This window comes from Diospyros lotus, chromosome 2 (assembly GCF_014633365.1).
Source record: "Diospyros lotus cultivar Yz01 chromosome 2, ASM1463336v1, whole genome shotgun sequence".
NCBI lineage: Eukaryota > Viridiplantae > Streptophyta > Magnoliopsida > Ericales > Ebenaceae > Diospyros > Diospyros lotus.
In genome coordinates, this window is record NC_068339.1 from 39,187,131 (window position 1) to 39,205,357 (window position 18,227).

Genomic DNA, 18,227 nt, shown 5'->3' on the forward strand with positions numbered 1-18,227 from the left:
TCTGTGTGGTGCGTCCGGTGGTCTTCCCGTCCTCGTTGTCCTTCGGCATCACCTTTTGGGTCTCTGGTTCATGGTTCAATGTTTGTGTCCCGTCACCGGTTGGTCGGTCGTCGTTTTGTCTTCCTATTGCCTGTTCATCTTCCTCCATCAGTCTTGTTTGTCTTCCTATTCATTGTTTCCTCTGCCTCAGTCTTAACTGTTGCCGGGTGTCTTTGTGGTTGTCTCCCCTTGGACTCTACTGGTGGTGGCTTCCCTTGACAGTTTGTCACTGCTTAGGTTTTGTGGGTTGTCGTCTCCTATTGCAGCTTTCGAACCAAGGTTAGCCTTAAACCCTAGAACACCATGGCTGACCCTTCAGCTTCTGATGCGTCAATCCCAATAATTCTGTGCTTATGGCTGAATCGATGAACCATTCCCCTTCTGGTGAGTTACAAAATCTTTATGTTTTGTATAGGTTGAATGGAAAAAATTACCTAAAGTGGTCTCAGTTGGTTAGGACTTTTCTTAAGAGAAAAGGATTGCTCAATCACTTGCTAGGTACTGGACCACAATTTATTGCATGGGATGAGTGTGACTCAATGGTTATAGCATGGCTTTGGAATGCCATGGAGCCAAAGATTAGTGACACATGTATGTTCTTGTCTACTGCAAAAGAAATTTGGGATGCCATCTAGTAGACTTATTCCAAGAAAAATGATTTTGCTCAGATATATGAAATTAAGGTTAAACTAATGGCTGCTAAACAAGGTAATATGTCTATTATGGAGTATACCAATTCACTGAAAAATTTCTAGCAGGAAATGGACCACTATTGTTCTTTTCCTATGAGGGACAAAGAGGATGCTGCGATATTGCACCAATATATTGAAAAAGACCATATCTATGATTTTTTGGCTGGTCTTAGGCCATAATTTGATCAAGTTCGGGTGCAAATATTTGGAAAGGAGGAGTTACCATCATTAAATGAGACAATTGCTATTGTTAGGGCTAAGGAAAGCTGGCGCAATGTGATGTTTATGGATTAAGGACTAAAGGGTTTTGCATTGGCCATATAGGGTACTAAGGGTACTCCCACAACTGAGTTTAATGATTCTCCTCCAACAAGTAAGAAGCCTGATCGGAGACGATTGAATAAATCCAATCTGGTATGTAATTACTGCAAGAAGAAGGGGCATGCTAAAGATGAATGTTACAAGCTTCATGACAAGCCACAGGGGATTGATAGGGGATTTGGTGGATAATGGAAGGGGCAAGCAAATGTGTCAGTATCAAAAAAAGTGCACCAACCCAAGGAAGAGATTGGATCTCATGAGTCATCTAGTTTTGCAGGGCTAGATAGATAGGATATTGAAAGGCGGAAGGCTCTTCTTGACACTCTCGATTCATCTTCTCTTAATCTAGGTGCTTGTTCCTTTGCACAGTCAGGTATGCCACTTGTTTCTCATGATTATAGTGCCTCAAATCCTACTTCATGGATAATTGATTTTGGGGTGATTGATCACATGACTTTCACTTCAACTTCATTCTCCACTTGTACCCCTTGCTTTAGTTCCCAGAAAATTCTAACTATTGATGGTTCTTCTATTACTGTGGCCGGGTTTGGTGATATTCATCTTAACCCTTTAATTATACTCAAAAACGTATTACATGTTCCAAAACTCACCACCAATCTTGTCTTAGTTTATCATCTTCTTCGTGATACAAATTGTGTCCTAACTTTCCATCCCGATGGCAGTGTTCTTCAGGATCGAAGTTTGGGGAAAAAGATTGGGAGTGTGAGAGAAAGTAATGGACTCTACCTTCTTGGCATCACCAGTAAAATTGGCGAGTTTGACAAGGTTTGTGGTTGTACTTTGTTGCTGTCCCACAGTTCTACTTTGCATGAAAATTGGTTGGAACATCATCGTTTTGGTCATCCCTCTTTTAAAGTTCTTAAGAGTAATGTTTTTTTTGTTGTTTAAACATGTAACTGTTGAGACATTACATTGTGATACCTATGAACTTGCTAAGCATCGTCGTGTGTCTTTTCCTCCTAGTGTTACCTGATCTTCTGAGGACTCGTAAGTACACAATATCTCAAGTGCCACATGGTTTGTGACCTTCATTGATGATTACACTCGATTCACATGGGTTTATCTACTCTAAGAAAAAGTATGATTTTAGTGTGGTTTTTTCCATTTTTCACAATATGATAAAAAATTATTTTGGAGTAAAAAATAAAAAGATAAGGTCTGATAACGCGTGTGACTATTTTAATCATACATTATCATCTTATTTCCACACTAAAGGCATTATTCATGAGTCTTTGTGTGTTGATACTCCCTAGCAAAATGGGGTGGCGGAATGAAAAAATGAACACTTGCTGTCTACTGCTCATGTCCTTCTCTTTCAAACCAAAGTTCCTAAATATCTATGGGGAGAAGCAGTCCTCACTTTAGCTCATTTAATCAATTGTCTTCCGTCCCCTACTCTTGGTAATTTGAGTCCATGGGACTTATTTGCTCAATTTTATCCTCAATTTACAGTGTTTGTCTCCTTGCCCACTTGAATTTTTTGTTGTGTTGAATTTGTTCATGCTCACTATTGTACCAAACTCAATCCTCGATCCCTTAAACGTGTCTTTGCATTTACTCAAAAGGGGTATAAGTGCTATCATCCTCCTTCTCGGCAGACTTTTATCTCCACTGATGTCACCTTCGTCGAACATGAGTAGTTCTTTGACAATCCTAGTCTTCAAGGGGAGCCACTTCCTCTAGAAGACCCGGATTAGCTTCATTCGTTTTCTCTCCTAACTATAACTTCCTCTTCCTAGTCTAACTCCAGTGTCTCACAAATCAAACCTGTGTCTGTCTCTACCTCCACCTCCTCATTTAGAACTTGAACAAAGGCCACCAATTGAACCTGTATACTCAAGAAGGAATGGTGTTATGAAATCTCTTAAGCATGCCCAACCGTTTGAACTAGGCCCCGATCTTGGGGAAAACAATGAGGTGAGTGATTCTCCTTCTCAGACTTAGTTCATTGATTATACTTCTAACTCTCGAGATCTTAATCTTCATATTGCCCTCAGGAAAGGGAGCAAGAAATGCACTCAACATCCTTTGTCTCACTTTGTGTCCTTTGATTGAATGTCCCCTTCTCACAAGAGTTTCCTTTCCCATCTTGTCTCGATTAAGATTACACAAACCCTGTTTGAGGCGCTAGAAAGTGAGAAATGGTGTCATGCCATGAATGTGGAAATGGAGGCCCTGGAAAAGAACATGGCATGGGAGGTGGTTGATTTACCTAGGAAAGAAACCGGTTGATTGCAAATGGGTGTTCTCTATTAAGTATAAGGCAGATGGATCATTGGAAAGGTAAGGCTCGGCTTGTCGCAAAAGGCTATACACAGACATATGGTGTTGACTACCATGATACATTTGCCCCTATAGCCAAGTTGAATACTGTATGGGTCTTATTATCATTGGTGGAAAACTTGGATTGGAACTTGTCGCAATTTGACGCAAAGAATGTCTTCTTACATGGGGACCTTGAAGAAGAAATCTACATGGTTTGTCGATCAGGTTATGATTATTGTGCAAAAGGAAAGGTATGTAGACTTAAAAAGGCACTCTATGGATTAAAGCAGTCTCCCTGGGCTTGGTTTGGTAGATTCTCAAAAGCAATGCTGTTAATGGGATATAGGCAGAGCCAAGGGGATCATACATTGTTTGTGAAACACATGGGATCAAGGTGTGTGACTGTCCTTTTGGGCTATGTGGACGATATAATAGTTACTGGTAATGATGAAAAGGAAGAAAAAAACCTGAGGGAGTACATAGCAAAAGAATTTGAAATTAAGGACTTGGGAAGACCAAAATATTTCTTAGCAATTGAGGTAGCACAGTCTAAGGATGGAGTCTTCATATCACAACAAAAATATATTCTTGACCTTCTTAATGAGATTGGTTTGACAGGGTGAAAACTAGTTGACACTCCAATTGAGGTTGATCACAAGCTTGGTGATGCTATTGGTGATGAACTTGTTGATCGAGCAATGTATCAGAGACTTGATGGGAAATTGATCTACTTGTCACACACCCGACTTGACATTGCTTATGTTGTCAGTATTGTGAGCTAGTTTATGCAAAACCCTAAGAAGAGTCACCTTCAAGCAGTGTATCGTATTCTTTAATATTTGAAAACACATATGGGCAGAGGAGTTTTATTCAAAAAGAGCTCCAATATAACTCTGCAAGCATATGCTGATGTTGATTATACTAGTTTTGTTACAGATAGATGATCAACATCTGGTTATTGTACCTTTGTTAGAGGGAATTTGGTTACATGGAGAAGCAAGAAACAATCTGTTGTGGTTAGATCAAGTGCTGAGGCAAAATTTAGGTCCATGGTGCTTGGAATTTTTGTAGGGGGACGATCTGCTTTGTGTCTTCTATGGCTCTGTCCTAGAGTCTGTGGACCACCTCTTTGTCCATTGTGAGGCTGTCTTGTGCTTGTGGCGGCAAATCTTTAGATGGTGGGGCTATGAGTGAGTTTGTCCAAGATCAATTGGGTGTCTATTTGATTCGTGGGATTACTTTGCTCGGGGTAAAGGACAAAGGAAGGTATGGAAGTCTCTCTTATATTCAACGCTATGGATGATGTGGCTAGAGCAGAAGAGGTTAGTTTTCAAAGATCGGTTAGGTGCGGTTGATATCTTTAACTTGGTGCTTGCCAAGTTAGTGGCTTGGGTGAGGGTTGTGAAGTCATCTTCCCTTACTCAATGGACAAGGTCATCATGTTTGCCTCTGCTCTCGGCCGCTAAGTTCTTCTCCCTCTTCTAGGCTTGATGACTATGAAGTCAGTTTTGGGTTGTTATGATCCCCCTAATGGCGTGTGTGTGTGTGTGGGGGGGGGGGGGGGGGGGTGTTATGGATTGTATGGAACTCTCTTGTTTCGGGTCATTGATGTACTACTCCTATGATCTCATTCATATATTTGTGCTCATTTATTTCAAAAAAAAAAAAAAAATCAAATAGTAGTATTGCCCATAATCGTACCAAGCATGTGGAGGTTGACTCACACTTTATTAGAGAAAAGTTAGATAGTGGACTAATCTGCACACCATATATTCCTTCTGCAGACCAATTGACTGATATCCTGACCAAAGGGATATCTAGTCAAATATTCCAGTAACTTATTAGCAAACTAGGGATGGTTAACCTATATTCCCTAGCTTGAGGGGGAGTATTAGAATATTTTGAATTTCTTGTATTTTTTTAAATATCTATATTAGCTTATTAGGTTTTATTCTACTTTTATTTTACTTGGTACATTAAGTTATTATACTTTGTAGTACAAGTCCTGTAATGTATCTAGATCCATGTATATATATTGGCATGATACATGAATGAGTAAAATTTTGCTTGACAGTCACTATAGGCATATGACTCTTTATGGAAAGTTTATAAGCCAGTGCACATGTACATACACATGTTTACAAAAGTTAAAGATGTATTTTATGAGCCTTCAATTAATTTCCTACTGTTTTTACAGGTCACATTACAAAAGAACTAGCTTACTAAATTCGAGACAAGCAGTTAACATGCCAGCCAGTCCAAATGATAGAAGGTAGAAAATATTAATATTGATGGAATAGACACTAAAAAAAGAGACAAAGATCTGTGGTCCCTTTATTTTTAGGTCATGAACTGCTTTCTTAATGCTAAAAGTATCTACCAGATATGCATTTTATGCTTACAATACAACCAACGTGGAACATGCAACCTTACTAAACTAATCTTGCAATATGGTCATCTAGACAGATTAGCCAGTTTGAGTCCACAGTTGTTTCTATATAAAGCAATGTCCATCACATCAAGTTTCAAAGGACTAACCTGATTGACTTTGCTTTATTGATATTCTGATTTACAAGGTAAATTTTTCTATGCATCTTCAAAATTCCAAAAACTGTACTGATATTTGAAAAGGAAGTTATACAAAAAACCACAGGCCCTAAAAATGTTAACTTTGAAATTAACCAGCTGTTCTGATATACACCCCAACTCCATCACATTGAGTCACTTACCTGTTTGATTTTCTAGAAAAAAGGTCAAAAAAACTACACTTAAGTATAGGTTCACACAAACAAAACTAAAGGAGTTCACAAATCACCAGATAAAAGAGAATGGGATGGCCATTTTGATTGCTTCCAGATGTATCAACCCAATATGACAACCACAGATCATTTCCATTGCGAGAAGCTTGCATCAAAATTGCTGAAAGACATGTCACAATTGTAATAAACCAACCAGCTAATGCAGCATAGTGTCTGCGAAAGGTAAGAACATTGTCAAAACAACCCAGAAAACAAGGTGCTGGACCAATTATTTAGGGAAATAGATCACCCGATTAGTCCTTGAAATTAGTCAAATCACTTGTCTGCAATAAAATTTTTCTTGATTACTTTTACTACTTACCTGTATACTGCAAGTTCCACTCTGCCCTCTTTCCTTAGCTCCACAATGACCTGTTCTGCTCCCTCAGAAACAAGTATACAATCACTCTCTGGATTAGAATTTTCTTTGGCTTCTCTGAAAGTATTTCTGCTTTGTTCTTGGGTCAGAATTAGAGGTGATATATTGATTTCTTTTACTGATGAGAATCCTAAGGATGAAGGTGAAAACTCAGATGAATGTCCCACCCACTTCACATGTCCCTTATCCATTACAACTACAAGATCGGCAGAAGATATTGCCTGTAGATAGTAGAAAAGAATAACCCTGTGAATTCATGTCCCATAAGCGAACACAAATAATAGTTACTTAAAAGTATTTATATCTCGAAAAAAAGCATTCGACAAAGTAAAGGTTCTGAGTCATTTTTGCTTCATTCTTGAATTGTATTATACTATAGGATAAGCAAATAGATCTCTAGCTAGAAATCAAATCCTAATACAACTCCTTTTCACGACCAAATTGTGGAAGTTCAAACAATGACCAAGTTTTATCAAATCAAATTTAGAGTAGACAATTACATTGAAATTAATATGTAACTGCAGTCCAAGTGATTCCAGTTCCACACCATAGCACACATAAAATAAGAGCACATATAAAAGTGAAATCCAAAATAACGTGAATTCCTAAACCAATCAAAACTCCCAGCTATCTTGGCTGTCTCTTCCTTTATCTAAAATACATGCAAAGCAGCTTGTGTAAATCCACATTTTGGCCATCTAACATGGTACAGTACAGGATTTTTCCATGAAACTGCATACAAATAATGCCAATGATAGATATTCTATTATCAATATTTCCTCTAACAATTGAATCGAACAGTATATGATGAGAGAATAATTTACAAAACAACATAGTGGATTTTCTTATTGCCAAAGTCGGGACTTTCAAGCATGTTCACTCATTCTCTCAAAATAGTCAAAAAGACAAAGAACTTAGAAGAAAAAAACAACTAACCTGGATGTTATGAGTACAAAGAATGCGAGTCTGTTCGCTCATAAGAGGACCAAGAATGGCTTCATATAGAATCCAGCAAGCAACTTGTGGATCAACTGAACTAAGGACGTCATCTAGCAAGATAATATCAGGGCCATGATAGATAGCTCTGTTCAATTTGAATAACTGTCAGAATAATTTCAAGAAAGTAGTAGAAATACATCATGTTTGTCTCAGAATTCAGTCAAATGAATCATTATGGACAAGGAGATGATTTCACCTAGCCAGAGCAAGACGAGCTCTCTGTCCACCAGATAAATTGACTCCTCGCTCACCAATATAAGCCATATCACCCCCAACCATTTGGGAAATATCGATTTTAAGTGCACATGCTTGTAATACATCTGAGTATCTGTTCAAAGTGTGAACATTGAAAAAATGAAACGAATTTCTATTAAAAATTTGTCTAGAAATCTCACTTATGCTAAGAAAACAGTTAACAAAGATGATTGTGTTAATTGCACTAGACTATAGAGTATGGTTACATTATGGAGAATGAGACATAGGTATGGCACTTAGATTTACCAAAGGTATATATCTCCACTTCTATTAAGAATTTGTCTTAAAAAAGTTAATAAAAATAATTGCAGTAAGTGCTATGATTACTTTAAGTAGAACATGACATAGAGGTATTGCACATAAATTTACCAAAAGGCCAAAAAACAGAAACATATTACATATCAAGCTTCAGGGAATTTAATGACCTTGTTGGATTGTAATCCTTCCCAAACAAAATATTATCACGGAGTGTTCCTGAAAGAATCCATGGGACCTACAATTTTGACAAGCAAAGGAAAGCATAAGAAGACAGTATGCCATAAGTGTAAAAGGTCCTGTCATTGGGGTGGATAAACCTGTGGTACATATGCAATGGATCCACTTGAATTTATTGATCCATTGATGAGCCTCATTTCTCCAAGAATCAAATTTAGAAGGGATGATTTACCCGAACCAACCTGAATGCACACAAAAGGGTGGGATGAATAACCGTAGAAATAGTACCTTACTCTAAATATGACATCAATAGTACAAAATTTTGAGTTCGAGTATTCACCCACGAGACAAGATTTCTTTCAAGTCACTTATCAAAATAGATAAGCAATCATATAAAGTCATGTGAGATTTATGAGATTTATTCTCTTCCATGTATAGAATGTGTAATTGATGATTAGATGATAATTAGGGTAATTAGCTAGGCTGTAATTATCCCCATATTTGTAATTATCTCCATGATTAGCTCCATCATTGATTGTAATTATCTTATAAATAATAGAATTGAGAGGCTAATCTCTCAAATTTTCTATTCCAATCACTCTCATATGGTATCAGAGCCTGTGTTCAGAAAACACTAAAAAAAACCCTTGCTGTGTCTCTATTTCCAGCGGCACCAAAACCCTGGTTTTTTCTTCTACCAACAACTGGCCGATCCTATTGGCACGTTATCCAATGGTATTTTAGAAAAACCAACCATACCATCGTACTCGAAATCTCTAGATCGACTGACCCCTTTTGCCTCACAGCCATCAGAAAAGCCACGCGCCCTCGTGTGCCATTGCACGCAGACCACCTCTACCTTCACGCGCCGACGCATGTAGGTGCGTGAGTTGCTGTGTCGCCTTCGACCACCCTAGATCAGACCTCCGACACCCTCTTTTATTGTGTTCATGTTCTTGAACACAACAAAAGAGATATGGGAGACGGTGCGACAAACATACTCTAAGGTCCAGGATGCATCCTTGATTTTTGAGGTCAAAACTAAGATCAACACTACTAAGCAAGGTTAGTTAACGGTTACAGAGTACTATAATAGGATGAAGGGGTTGTGGTTGGACCTTGACCATTACCAAGCCATAAAGATGGTGTGCAATGAGGATGCTGCCAACCTCAATCGAATTTTTGAGAGAGATCGGATTGTAGAGTTTTTGGTAGGCTTAAATCCTGAATTTGATCAAGTAAGAATTCAAGTTCTTGGTAGGGACAAACTTCCTACTTTAAATGAGGTGTTTGCTGTTGTTAGGAGTGACGAAAACTGAAGAGGTTCCATGCTCAACGAGCATAACCCTGAAGGTTTAGCCCTGATGACCAGCAACAAAAAAGGAGGAGTTAAATTTGGGAAGACAATAGTTCAAAGTAGGAGTTCAAGTCGTGAGGGGTAGTGGTGTACCTATTGCAAGAAACCACGGCACACTAGGGGGACATGTTTCAAATTACATGGGAAAGAAGTAGTCTTGAATAAGATTGGTGGCTTCAAGAACATGAAACACCAAAGCTATCTCTCAAGCAAGGAACAAGAGGAAGGAATTGATAAGGGAGAGTCAACTGAGATTGATCTCACTTAGTTGAATTCAGAGGAGCTTAATAAGCTGAAGACTTTCCTACATACATTCCAAGATGGGGCATCCTGCTCTCTTGTGCAGCAAGGTAAAGGCCTAATAGTGTAAATATGTATCTCTCTCATATATGGTAGTTCTTGTAGATGGTAAGTTTGTATAGTTTATAGTTTCTATTTTATGTCTCTTCGTTCCTCTATAAGAGGATCATAACCGTGTACATTGGAATTAAGTAAGAAAGATCATTATTCTTTTTCTCCACAATTTGCAATATGAAAAATTGTTCAATAATTCACAGAAATATGGAATGAGATAAATCAGCCTTCTAAAAATCAGCTTTCTAAAACCAGCCCTGATCCTATCCTCCATATTTAGAAAGTTGTTTAGTTTTAGAGATTTCCTAATTTTGTGTTGCATCTTTTGTTTCGTTGTACAGTGTATAGTGTATCTTTCCATTCTTTGTTGCTTTCCTAAAAGTGTAATTCTCATCCCTATTAATAGGGAGTGTAATACTGTGCATAGCTGTGAAAGTTAGTGGCTCATTCTCGTTTATTCTACAATCATTTACTTTCTACAAAAATTATAACATATTTTTCCAAAGAGAGAGAAATATAGAGGTTTTTCTTTTGTGTCATTGTAACTTGTGTCAGAGTTAGATAGAGATTACTTGGGAAAATTTTTGTGGAAAACCACTTTTTCCAAATCTCCAAATTAGCAAGGAAATTTTGAAAAAATAATTTTTAATAATTTTTCAAGTTCATTCGATTTTCAAAAACTGCGTTTCTCAAATCTCCAATTTCTGTTTAGAGTTTTTTGGTATTTGAACAAGTTTTCTAATTTTTCATTTTTTATGGAGTAATTTTATAGAAAACTAGGGTTGTTCTCCACAATAGCCCCTACCAGTTTCCAAGTTGAGCCTACTATATCCCTATTAAAGAAAAGACAAGATTTGAGCAATGGGTTAGCAGGCATGAACATGATTTACTGAGTAAAAGGACTACAGGTCACATTCGGGCACATGTCTAACCTCTCCAATAACAGCAACCAAAGAGCCTCTTGGGAGGTTTAGAGTCACATGATCCAGTATCAGATTCTGTTCAAGCTTATCACTACTTGACCATGTACAACACACATCGTGAATGGAAACAACCATATCAGAGTGGCCTCCAGAGCAAGAGGATGATGAAGATATGCCTGTCTGTTCTAGCTGAGATTCATGCTCAGAGCAGGAGAGAAACCTGTTCAACCGCCTGGTAGATATAATGCCCTGGGACAAATTATACACATCTGAACCAATTAGCATTCATTTAGGAAAGGCATTGGTTTAAAGTAGAGCCATGTGGGCAACTCACATCAATTAACCCGTTAATGACCCAAGGGAATGAATTAAGTGGAGAGATCAAACTATTAAACAGAGCAAGACAAGTGAAAACCTGCAGATAAGACTATTTTTTAGTTGAAATATAATTTTTTAATTAAGAAAATGAATGCATATGAAACAGTTACATTACCGTTGCAGCATCAAGTTGATGAGATGTCAATGAATAGAGACCAAATGTGAACAAAGAAAAAAGTGTTGGTGTTGTTGCCCAAAAGAATACACACCAAGCATCCAGGTATTTTCGTGTCTGATAAAATAATAATCACGGAAATAAATTTGATACCCTTAAGGAGAAAAAAACGTCCAAAATGTCTTGTAACTACCACTACAACAAGAATAAAAGTATGATTTCTACCGATAGATATTTGACTTCCAATGAACGTGTCTCCATCAACCAATTAACAAAAAGAAGCTCCCATGCATACATTTTCAGAGTGCGAATATGCGTCAGAATTTCTCCTGTCCTTCTAATCCTGCCAAGTGGCAAGTAAATTAGATGCAGAGTTACAAAATAAATGATATAGACCATTATGAATGCCATGCTACTGACCGTAACTTGGTTAGGATAATGTGCCATTGATGGTGATTTTTTCTTTCAACATGGCCTCTCAGGTCTGGATTAATTTCATCATATAACTAGGCCAAACACATGCAACTATTTAAACATTACACAAATGGTGAGACTTGAATCAACCCTTGCTTGCTCTAGTACCATGTTGATTTATTCATGACCAAGTCATCTAAAAGCTTAAGCTTGTTGAGAGAGAGGTAATTATTTATTTAATACTACTATTTTTATTCTCAATGTTCACTACAAGAACTAGATGTAAAACATAAAGCTCACAACAGACTTACTGCTTCTAGGCTATTGCTTGGTAGTTGATGATGAAGAGCTATGGCTTATTTTGGTCCTCTTTCAGCCCAAACATTTTAGCTTTAAGATAGAGATCAAAACCAACAAGAAACATTCAAAACTTTCTTGAAACTGAAGAAATTCAGTAATACACAGAGTATTCTAGGTGACTTTATTTGCTTTCAGCCTTTTACGAACATTTATACAAGTTCCTATTATTCCCGTACATACCAATTAATATGGCATTTCAAATTTCCATATTCCTAGCTATAGGTTGTAGGTTTAAGTTTAAAACCAATCAGCAGTCCTTAATTGTAATAATTTGACATTTCATATTGAGACTGGCCATTGATACCCTCATCACATATCTTCACTGATAATAATTGATAACAAAAACTGTCACATCCCACTGTATAGGTTGTGAGACAGGCCATGACCCCTAAGCCAAGACTTAAAAGTTCATGAAGCCTAAAAGCTTGTCCACCTTACTCCAATGAAATAAACAGTATTTGTTACAGAAAAAAACTAAAACAATAATCCACTAAAATCCGCAAGATTTACAAAATTGAGTTAAATGAAAATAGAGTATCCTAAACTGAATCACTAATAATCCCCCAATCCTAGTCCACGTCTAGCCCTACTAATTCTCTATGAAAAATATGTTAAAAGAGAGTGGTAAGCTTATAACCTAGTGAAGGTCACCTCGCATAATATATCAATACTCAAAATAAAAGATTTCTTACATATATATTAAAATAGAATTTAGTTTCAAAGTTTCACAAATATATGCCAAGCAATAACAAGTATCACCAACAATAAACATTCCACAACACATGTAGCTATCAATTTTTCACAGTATAAATAAATCAACATCATGGAGAACTAGATTATGAGCAATTGCAATAGTAGCCTTATTATCACAGTAGAGTTTCATTGGAGATGAGGTTGAGACCTTCAATTCTTCTAAAAATCTTTTAATTCACATCATTTCGCATATTCCCAATGCAACTGATTTAAATTCAACTTTAAACTACTCATAGCAACCACACTTTGTTTTTTATTCCTCCAAGTAATCAAATTACCTCCAACAAATGTACAGTAGCCTGATGTGGATCTTCTGTCTACAACACTTCTTGCCCAATTTGCATCAGTATATGCTTCTATTTGTAATTGGTCTTGTTTCTTGAAACATAATCCTTTAGCTGGGGTATCTTAGGATTCAATACACAACATCAAAGTGATATTGACCAGGAGAATGTATAAACTGACTTACCACATTTACAACAAATGCTATGTCAGGTTTAGTGTGCGATAGGTAAATCAGTCAACCCACTAGTCATTGATATCTTTCCTTATCTTTCACCTGTTCAGCAATTGCAAGTTGAAGCTTCAAATTCTGTTCAATTGGAGTTTCAATTGCCTTGCATCCCATCATCCCAGCTTCATCAAGTAAGTCCAACCTATACTTATGTTGATTAACAAAGATACCTCTCTTGGACCTAGCAAATTCCATCCCAAGGAAATACTTCAATACTCCTAGGTCCTTAATCTCATAGTCTTCAACAAGTTTTCCTTTCAATTTTTCCATTTCTGCAGTGTCATCACCTGCAATGATTATATCATCAACATACACAATTAATATAACTATTTTACCTTCCTTTGAGTGCTTGTAAAATAGTGTACGATCAGCTCGACTTTGGATATAACCATGGCACTTTACTGCTCTCCCAAAATGTTTAAACCAGCCTCTAGGGGACTGTTTAAAACCATATAATAACTTTCAACTTACAAACCTTTTCTTTGCAAAGTTTGCCCTTGAAACTTGGGGAAAGATCCATGACAATTTCTTCCTCCAAATCCCCGTTTAAAAATGCATTCTTGACATCTAATTGGTGCAAGGGCCAATTGAAGTTTACAACTAAGGACAAAAATATTCGGATAGAAATTATTTTTTCTATAGGAGCAAAGATCTCTTGATAATCTATCTCACCGGTTTGTGTAAATTCTTTTGCCACATGTCTTGCTTTGTAGCGTTCAACACTCCCATTGGCCTACATTTAACGGCAAAAACCCACTTGCACCCCATTGTTTTCTTATCTTTGGGCAAGCTCACTATTTCCCATGTACCACTCTTCTTTAAGACGTTCATTTCTTCCATCACTGCTAATTTCCAATTTAGATGATCAAGCGCTTCCTGAATGGTCTTTGGGACAATCAAATTAGAAATCCTAGAGGCAAATGCTCTATAGTTGAGGGACAATTTGTTGTATGACAAGTATTTGGCAATAGGATGAGGGGTACAAAACCGGACTCCTTTTTGATGAGCTATAGGAATATTTAAGTCACAAGATTCAGAACTAGGTCATTTACTAGAGGAAGGTAATGAATCAAGAGTAGGATTGGAGTTAGAATTTGTACCTTCATTCGAGGATTGGGTGGGACTGATCTTGTGCTTGAGGAATAGGTTGGCAGACTTGTAGCATTTGCTAAGTTTTTCTCCTACTATAAACTTGAAGCTCAAGATTCGGATGTGACTGATCCAGTTGTAGCTTTTCTCCCCCTGTTTGTGATACAATAATACTAGGCATTGGTTGACATGAAACTTCCTGGTTTCCATCCTTGGAAACATGTTCTTTCCCTAAGTAAGGATATGAGAAAATTGGAGTTCGGGTTGGAAATACTGATGCTGTGTCCCAAAAATTATCTTCCTCCTTATTAGTCTCCCCTTGAAGATGATTTTTAAAATAGGGTTGATTTTCTAGAAAAGAGACATTCATGTTGACAAGTGTTGAGAAAAGGAACCGGTATTCCTTATAATTTTATTGATGTCAATGATAAAATTTATACACAAGAGGTTCCTAAGAATTCTCCTATATTTTAGGAGTAGATTACATTCCTACTATCTAGGACTAGATTACATTAATTTAAATACAACAAGAAGATAAAAACACAAAGATAAATATAAAGGTAAAACTGAAATAATCTAAACAAATCTAAACAATCAAACAATCTATCACTTAGGATTATCTTGATCTTGATCTCGATTGGTTGTTAGCTTTGGTATATCTTGAATATTTCAACACTCCCCCTCAAGCTGGTGAGTGGATATCTTCCATTTCCAGCTTGCTTACTAGTTCCTCAAATTTCCTAATAGGCAATCCTTTAGTGAGAAGATCTGCCACCTGTTGATTAGTTGAAACATAGGAGATTTGTAGCAGCCAGGATTCTAGTTTTTCTTTAATGAAATGCTTGTCAATCTCAATGTGCTTGGTTCGGTCGTGTTGCACCGGATTATGAGCAATATTGATTGCTGATTGGTTGTCGGATAGCAGTTCAAGCGGATATGGTATTTGAATCTTTAAATCTTCTAGGATAATCTTCAGCCACAAGAGTTCACATACACCAAGAACCATAGCTCTGAATTCTGCCTTAGCACTTGACCGTGCTACTACTCCTTGTTTCTTACTCCTCCAAGACACCAAATTTCCTCCTAGGAACATGCAGTACCCAATTGTAGAATGTCTATCAACCAAAGAACCTCCATAATCTGCATCCGTGTACCCTTGAATTTTTAGACCAGCTCCTGGTGTAAAGAGAATGCCTTTGCCTGGTGTAGCTTTCAAATAATGAAGAATTTTCCTTACTGCGTTCATGTGTTCCTCATTGGGGTTGTGCATGAATTGACTTACTAGGCTTACTCCAAATGCTATGTCCGGCCTAGTATGTGAGAGATATATCAGTTTTCCTACCAAACTTTGGAACTGCCCTTTATCTATTGCTTCTCCTGAGTAATTTTCTTGTAGCTTGATGTTTGGATCTACTGGAATCTGAGCTCCCTTTCCTCCTAGCAATCCAATCTCAGTCAATAAGTCAAGAGTGTATTTACGCTGAGATAGGTAGATCCCTTTTTGAGAATAGGCCACCTCAATGCCTAAGAAATACTTTAGCCTTCCAAGATCTTTAATCTCAAATTCCTTAGCTAGATTTTTCTTTAGGTCTTCTTGCTCAGCTTCATCATTTCCTGTCACAACAATATCATCAACATAAACTAATAGAGCAGTTACCTTATCTTTCGTGTGTTTTAGGAAGAGGGTGTGGTCCCCTCGGCTTTGCCGGTATCCCATTTTATGCATTGCTGTAGAAAATCGCCCAAACCATGCTCGTGGAGACTGTTTAAGTCCATATAATGCTTTCTTCAATCTACACACTTGCCCTTCCTTGTTATGAGAAAATCCAAGGGGTAATTCCATAAATACTTCTTCTTCTAAATCCCCATGCAAGAATGCATTTTTAACATCTAGTTGTTGTAGTTTCCACCCCAAATTTGCTGCTAATGATATGAGGACTCGTACTGTTGTCATTTTTGCTAATGGGGCAAAAGTCTCAAGATAATCAATCCCATAGGATTGTGTATAACCCTTGGCTACTAGCCTTGCCTTGTATCTCTCAAGAGTACCATCAGCTTTGTATTTCAAATTAAAGACCCATTTGCAGCCCACTGGTTTAATTCCCTTGGGTTGAGTCACCTCCTCCCAAGTTTGATTCTTTTTCAAGGCCCTCATCTCTTCTAACATGGCTTCTTTCCAATTTGGATCCTTTAGTGCCTCTTCCACTGATTTTGGAATAACACTAGCATCTAGGGTTGTTAGGAAGCTTCTATAGGTAGGAGAAAGGCGATGGTAGGATAAAAAATTTGCAACGGGATGTTTGGTGCATGTTCGGACCCCTTTTCGGAGGGCAATAGGCAGGTCCAGATCAGGGAATTCTGAGTCTATTTGGCTGATGTTTTGTTCGTCAGATGTGTGCTCTTCTAGTCTTGGATTAGGGGCTGCAACTGGTGTGGACTGAAGATCATCATTAGGTTGTCTTCTCTTATACACATAGGGTGAGCCTTTCTATCTGTTGGTTGTTAGCTGCTGGTTTGAATCAGTGTTATTTGGTGGAAAAATCTTAGGGAAATGATGGACATAATCATTTGTGGAAGTAGGGAGTTCTGGAAGAAAATCTGGAAAGAAGTTATCCATATTTTCTGGTTGAGTATGCTTCCCCTTAGGCTGAGAATCAAAAAAAGATTGGGACTCAATGAAGGTGACATCCTTAGAAATATAGACTTTCCGGGAGATAGGATCATAACAGTTGTATCCTTTTTGGGTTGGAGAATACCCTATGAAGACATATCTTTTTGCTCTAGGATCAAACTTGTCTCTATGGACTTTAGGTATGTGAACAAAACATACACATCCAAAAACTTTAAGAGGCAATGGGGAGTGCAGTTTCAGGTCTAGGAAAAATTCTGTTAAGACTTTGGAAAGGACTTTGATTGTCAAGGATCTTGGATGGGACTCTATTAATGACATAAGTGGCTGTCAAGACTGCCTCCCCCCATAGATATTTAGGAGTATTATGATGATGAAGAAGGGCTCGAGTGACATTCAAAAGATGCCTCATCTTCCTCTCGGCCACTCCATTTTGTTGTGGAGTGTGGATGCATGAAGATTCATGGACAATTCCTTCGTTTTGGAAGAAGAGATGTAAATGAGCATTGAAATAATCCTTTGCATTATCTGTCCTAAATTTTTTAATTTTAGTTCCAAATTGTGTGTGAACCATTTTGCAAAAGTAAGGGAGAACAGTCCCAATACTAGCTTTATCTTTTAAAAGGAAAACCCAACACATCCTAGTACAATCATCTAGAAATGAGATGAACCATTTGGCCCCCGACTGATTTAAAATTCTTGAAGGACCCCAAACATCCGAATGAATCAAATCAAAAGGTCTAGATGATAGTTTATTGCTAATTGAATAAGAGGTTCTATGATGTTTGGCCAAAACACACACATCACACTGAAAATTGCTAGGACTAAGTTTTAAACAAAGTAGGAAACATTTCCTTCATTAAACTAAAAGGAGGATGACCTAGTCGAAGATGATGAAGCCAAATGGCAGCTCGGTCAGAGACTGTTTTTTGGGTTGAGTAGGTTGCCTACAGCTGATGTTTAGGCTTAGTGCTCCCCCCTTGTAAGATATACAACCCATGTTGCTCTTTAGCCACACCAATCGTCCTCCCCGTGTCCATGTCCTGAAATTTACACACATATGGAGAGAAAACAACATTGCAATTGAGGTCTTGAGTGAGTTGTTTTATAGAAATAAGGCTAAGAGTTAAATCTAGT

The 18,227-nt window shown here is 37.5% G+C and overlaps 1 protein-coding gene across 7 annotated transcripts in view; it reads right to left on the minus strand.

Annotated features, from left to right (window-relative positions):
- Positions 1 to 18,227, minus strand: part of LOC127794987 (ABC transporter C family member 13) — a 186,050-nt gene that overhangs the window by 38,773 nt on the left and 129,050 nt on the right. For all 7 annotated transcript variants that reach the window (XM_052326357.1, XM_052326356.1, XM_052326358.1 and 4 more), the window contains 10 exons: positions 11,557 to 11,674; positions 11,332 to 11,448; positions 11,173 to 11,253; positions 10,848 to 11,087; positions 8,345 to 8,446; positions 8,195 to 8,262; positions 7,711 to 7,842; positions 7,452 to 7,599; positions 6,459 to 6,736; positions 6,154 to 6,310 (listed from right to left, as the gene is read on the minus strand). In XM_052326357.1, the coding sequence (XP_052182317.1) occupies positions 6,154 to 6,310; positions 6,459 to 6,736; positions 7,452 to 7,599; positions 7,711 to 7,842; positions 8,195 to 8,262; positions 8,345 to 8,446; positions 10,848 to 11,087; positions 11,173 to 11,253; positions 11,332 to 11,448; positions 11,557 to 11,674 (1,441 nt within the window). The remainder of the gene's footprint in view (positions 1 to 6,153; positions 6,311 to 6,458; positions 6,737 to 7,451; positions 7,600 to 7,710; positions 7,843 to 8,194; positions 8,263 to 8,344; positions 8,447 to 10,847; positions 11,088 to 11,172; positions 11,254 to 11,331; positions 11,449 to 11,556; positions 11,675 to 18,227) is intronic.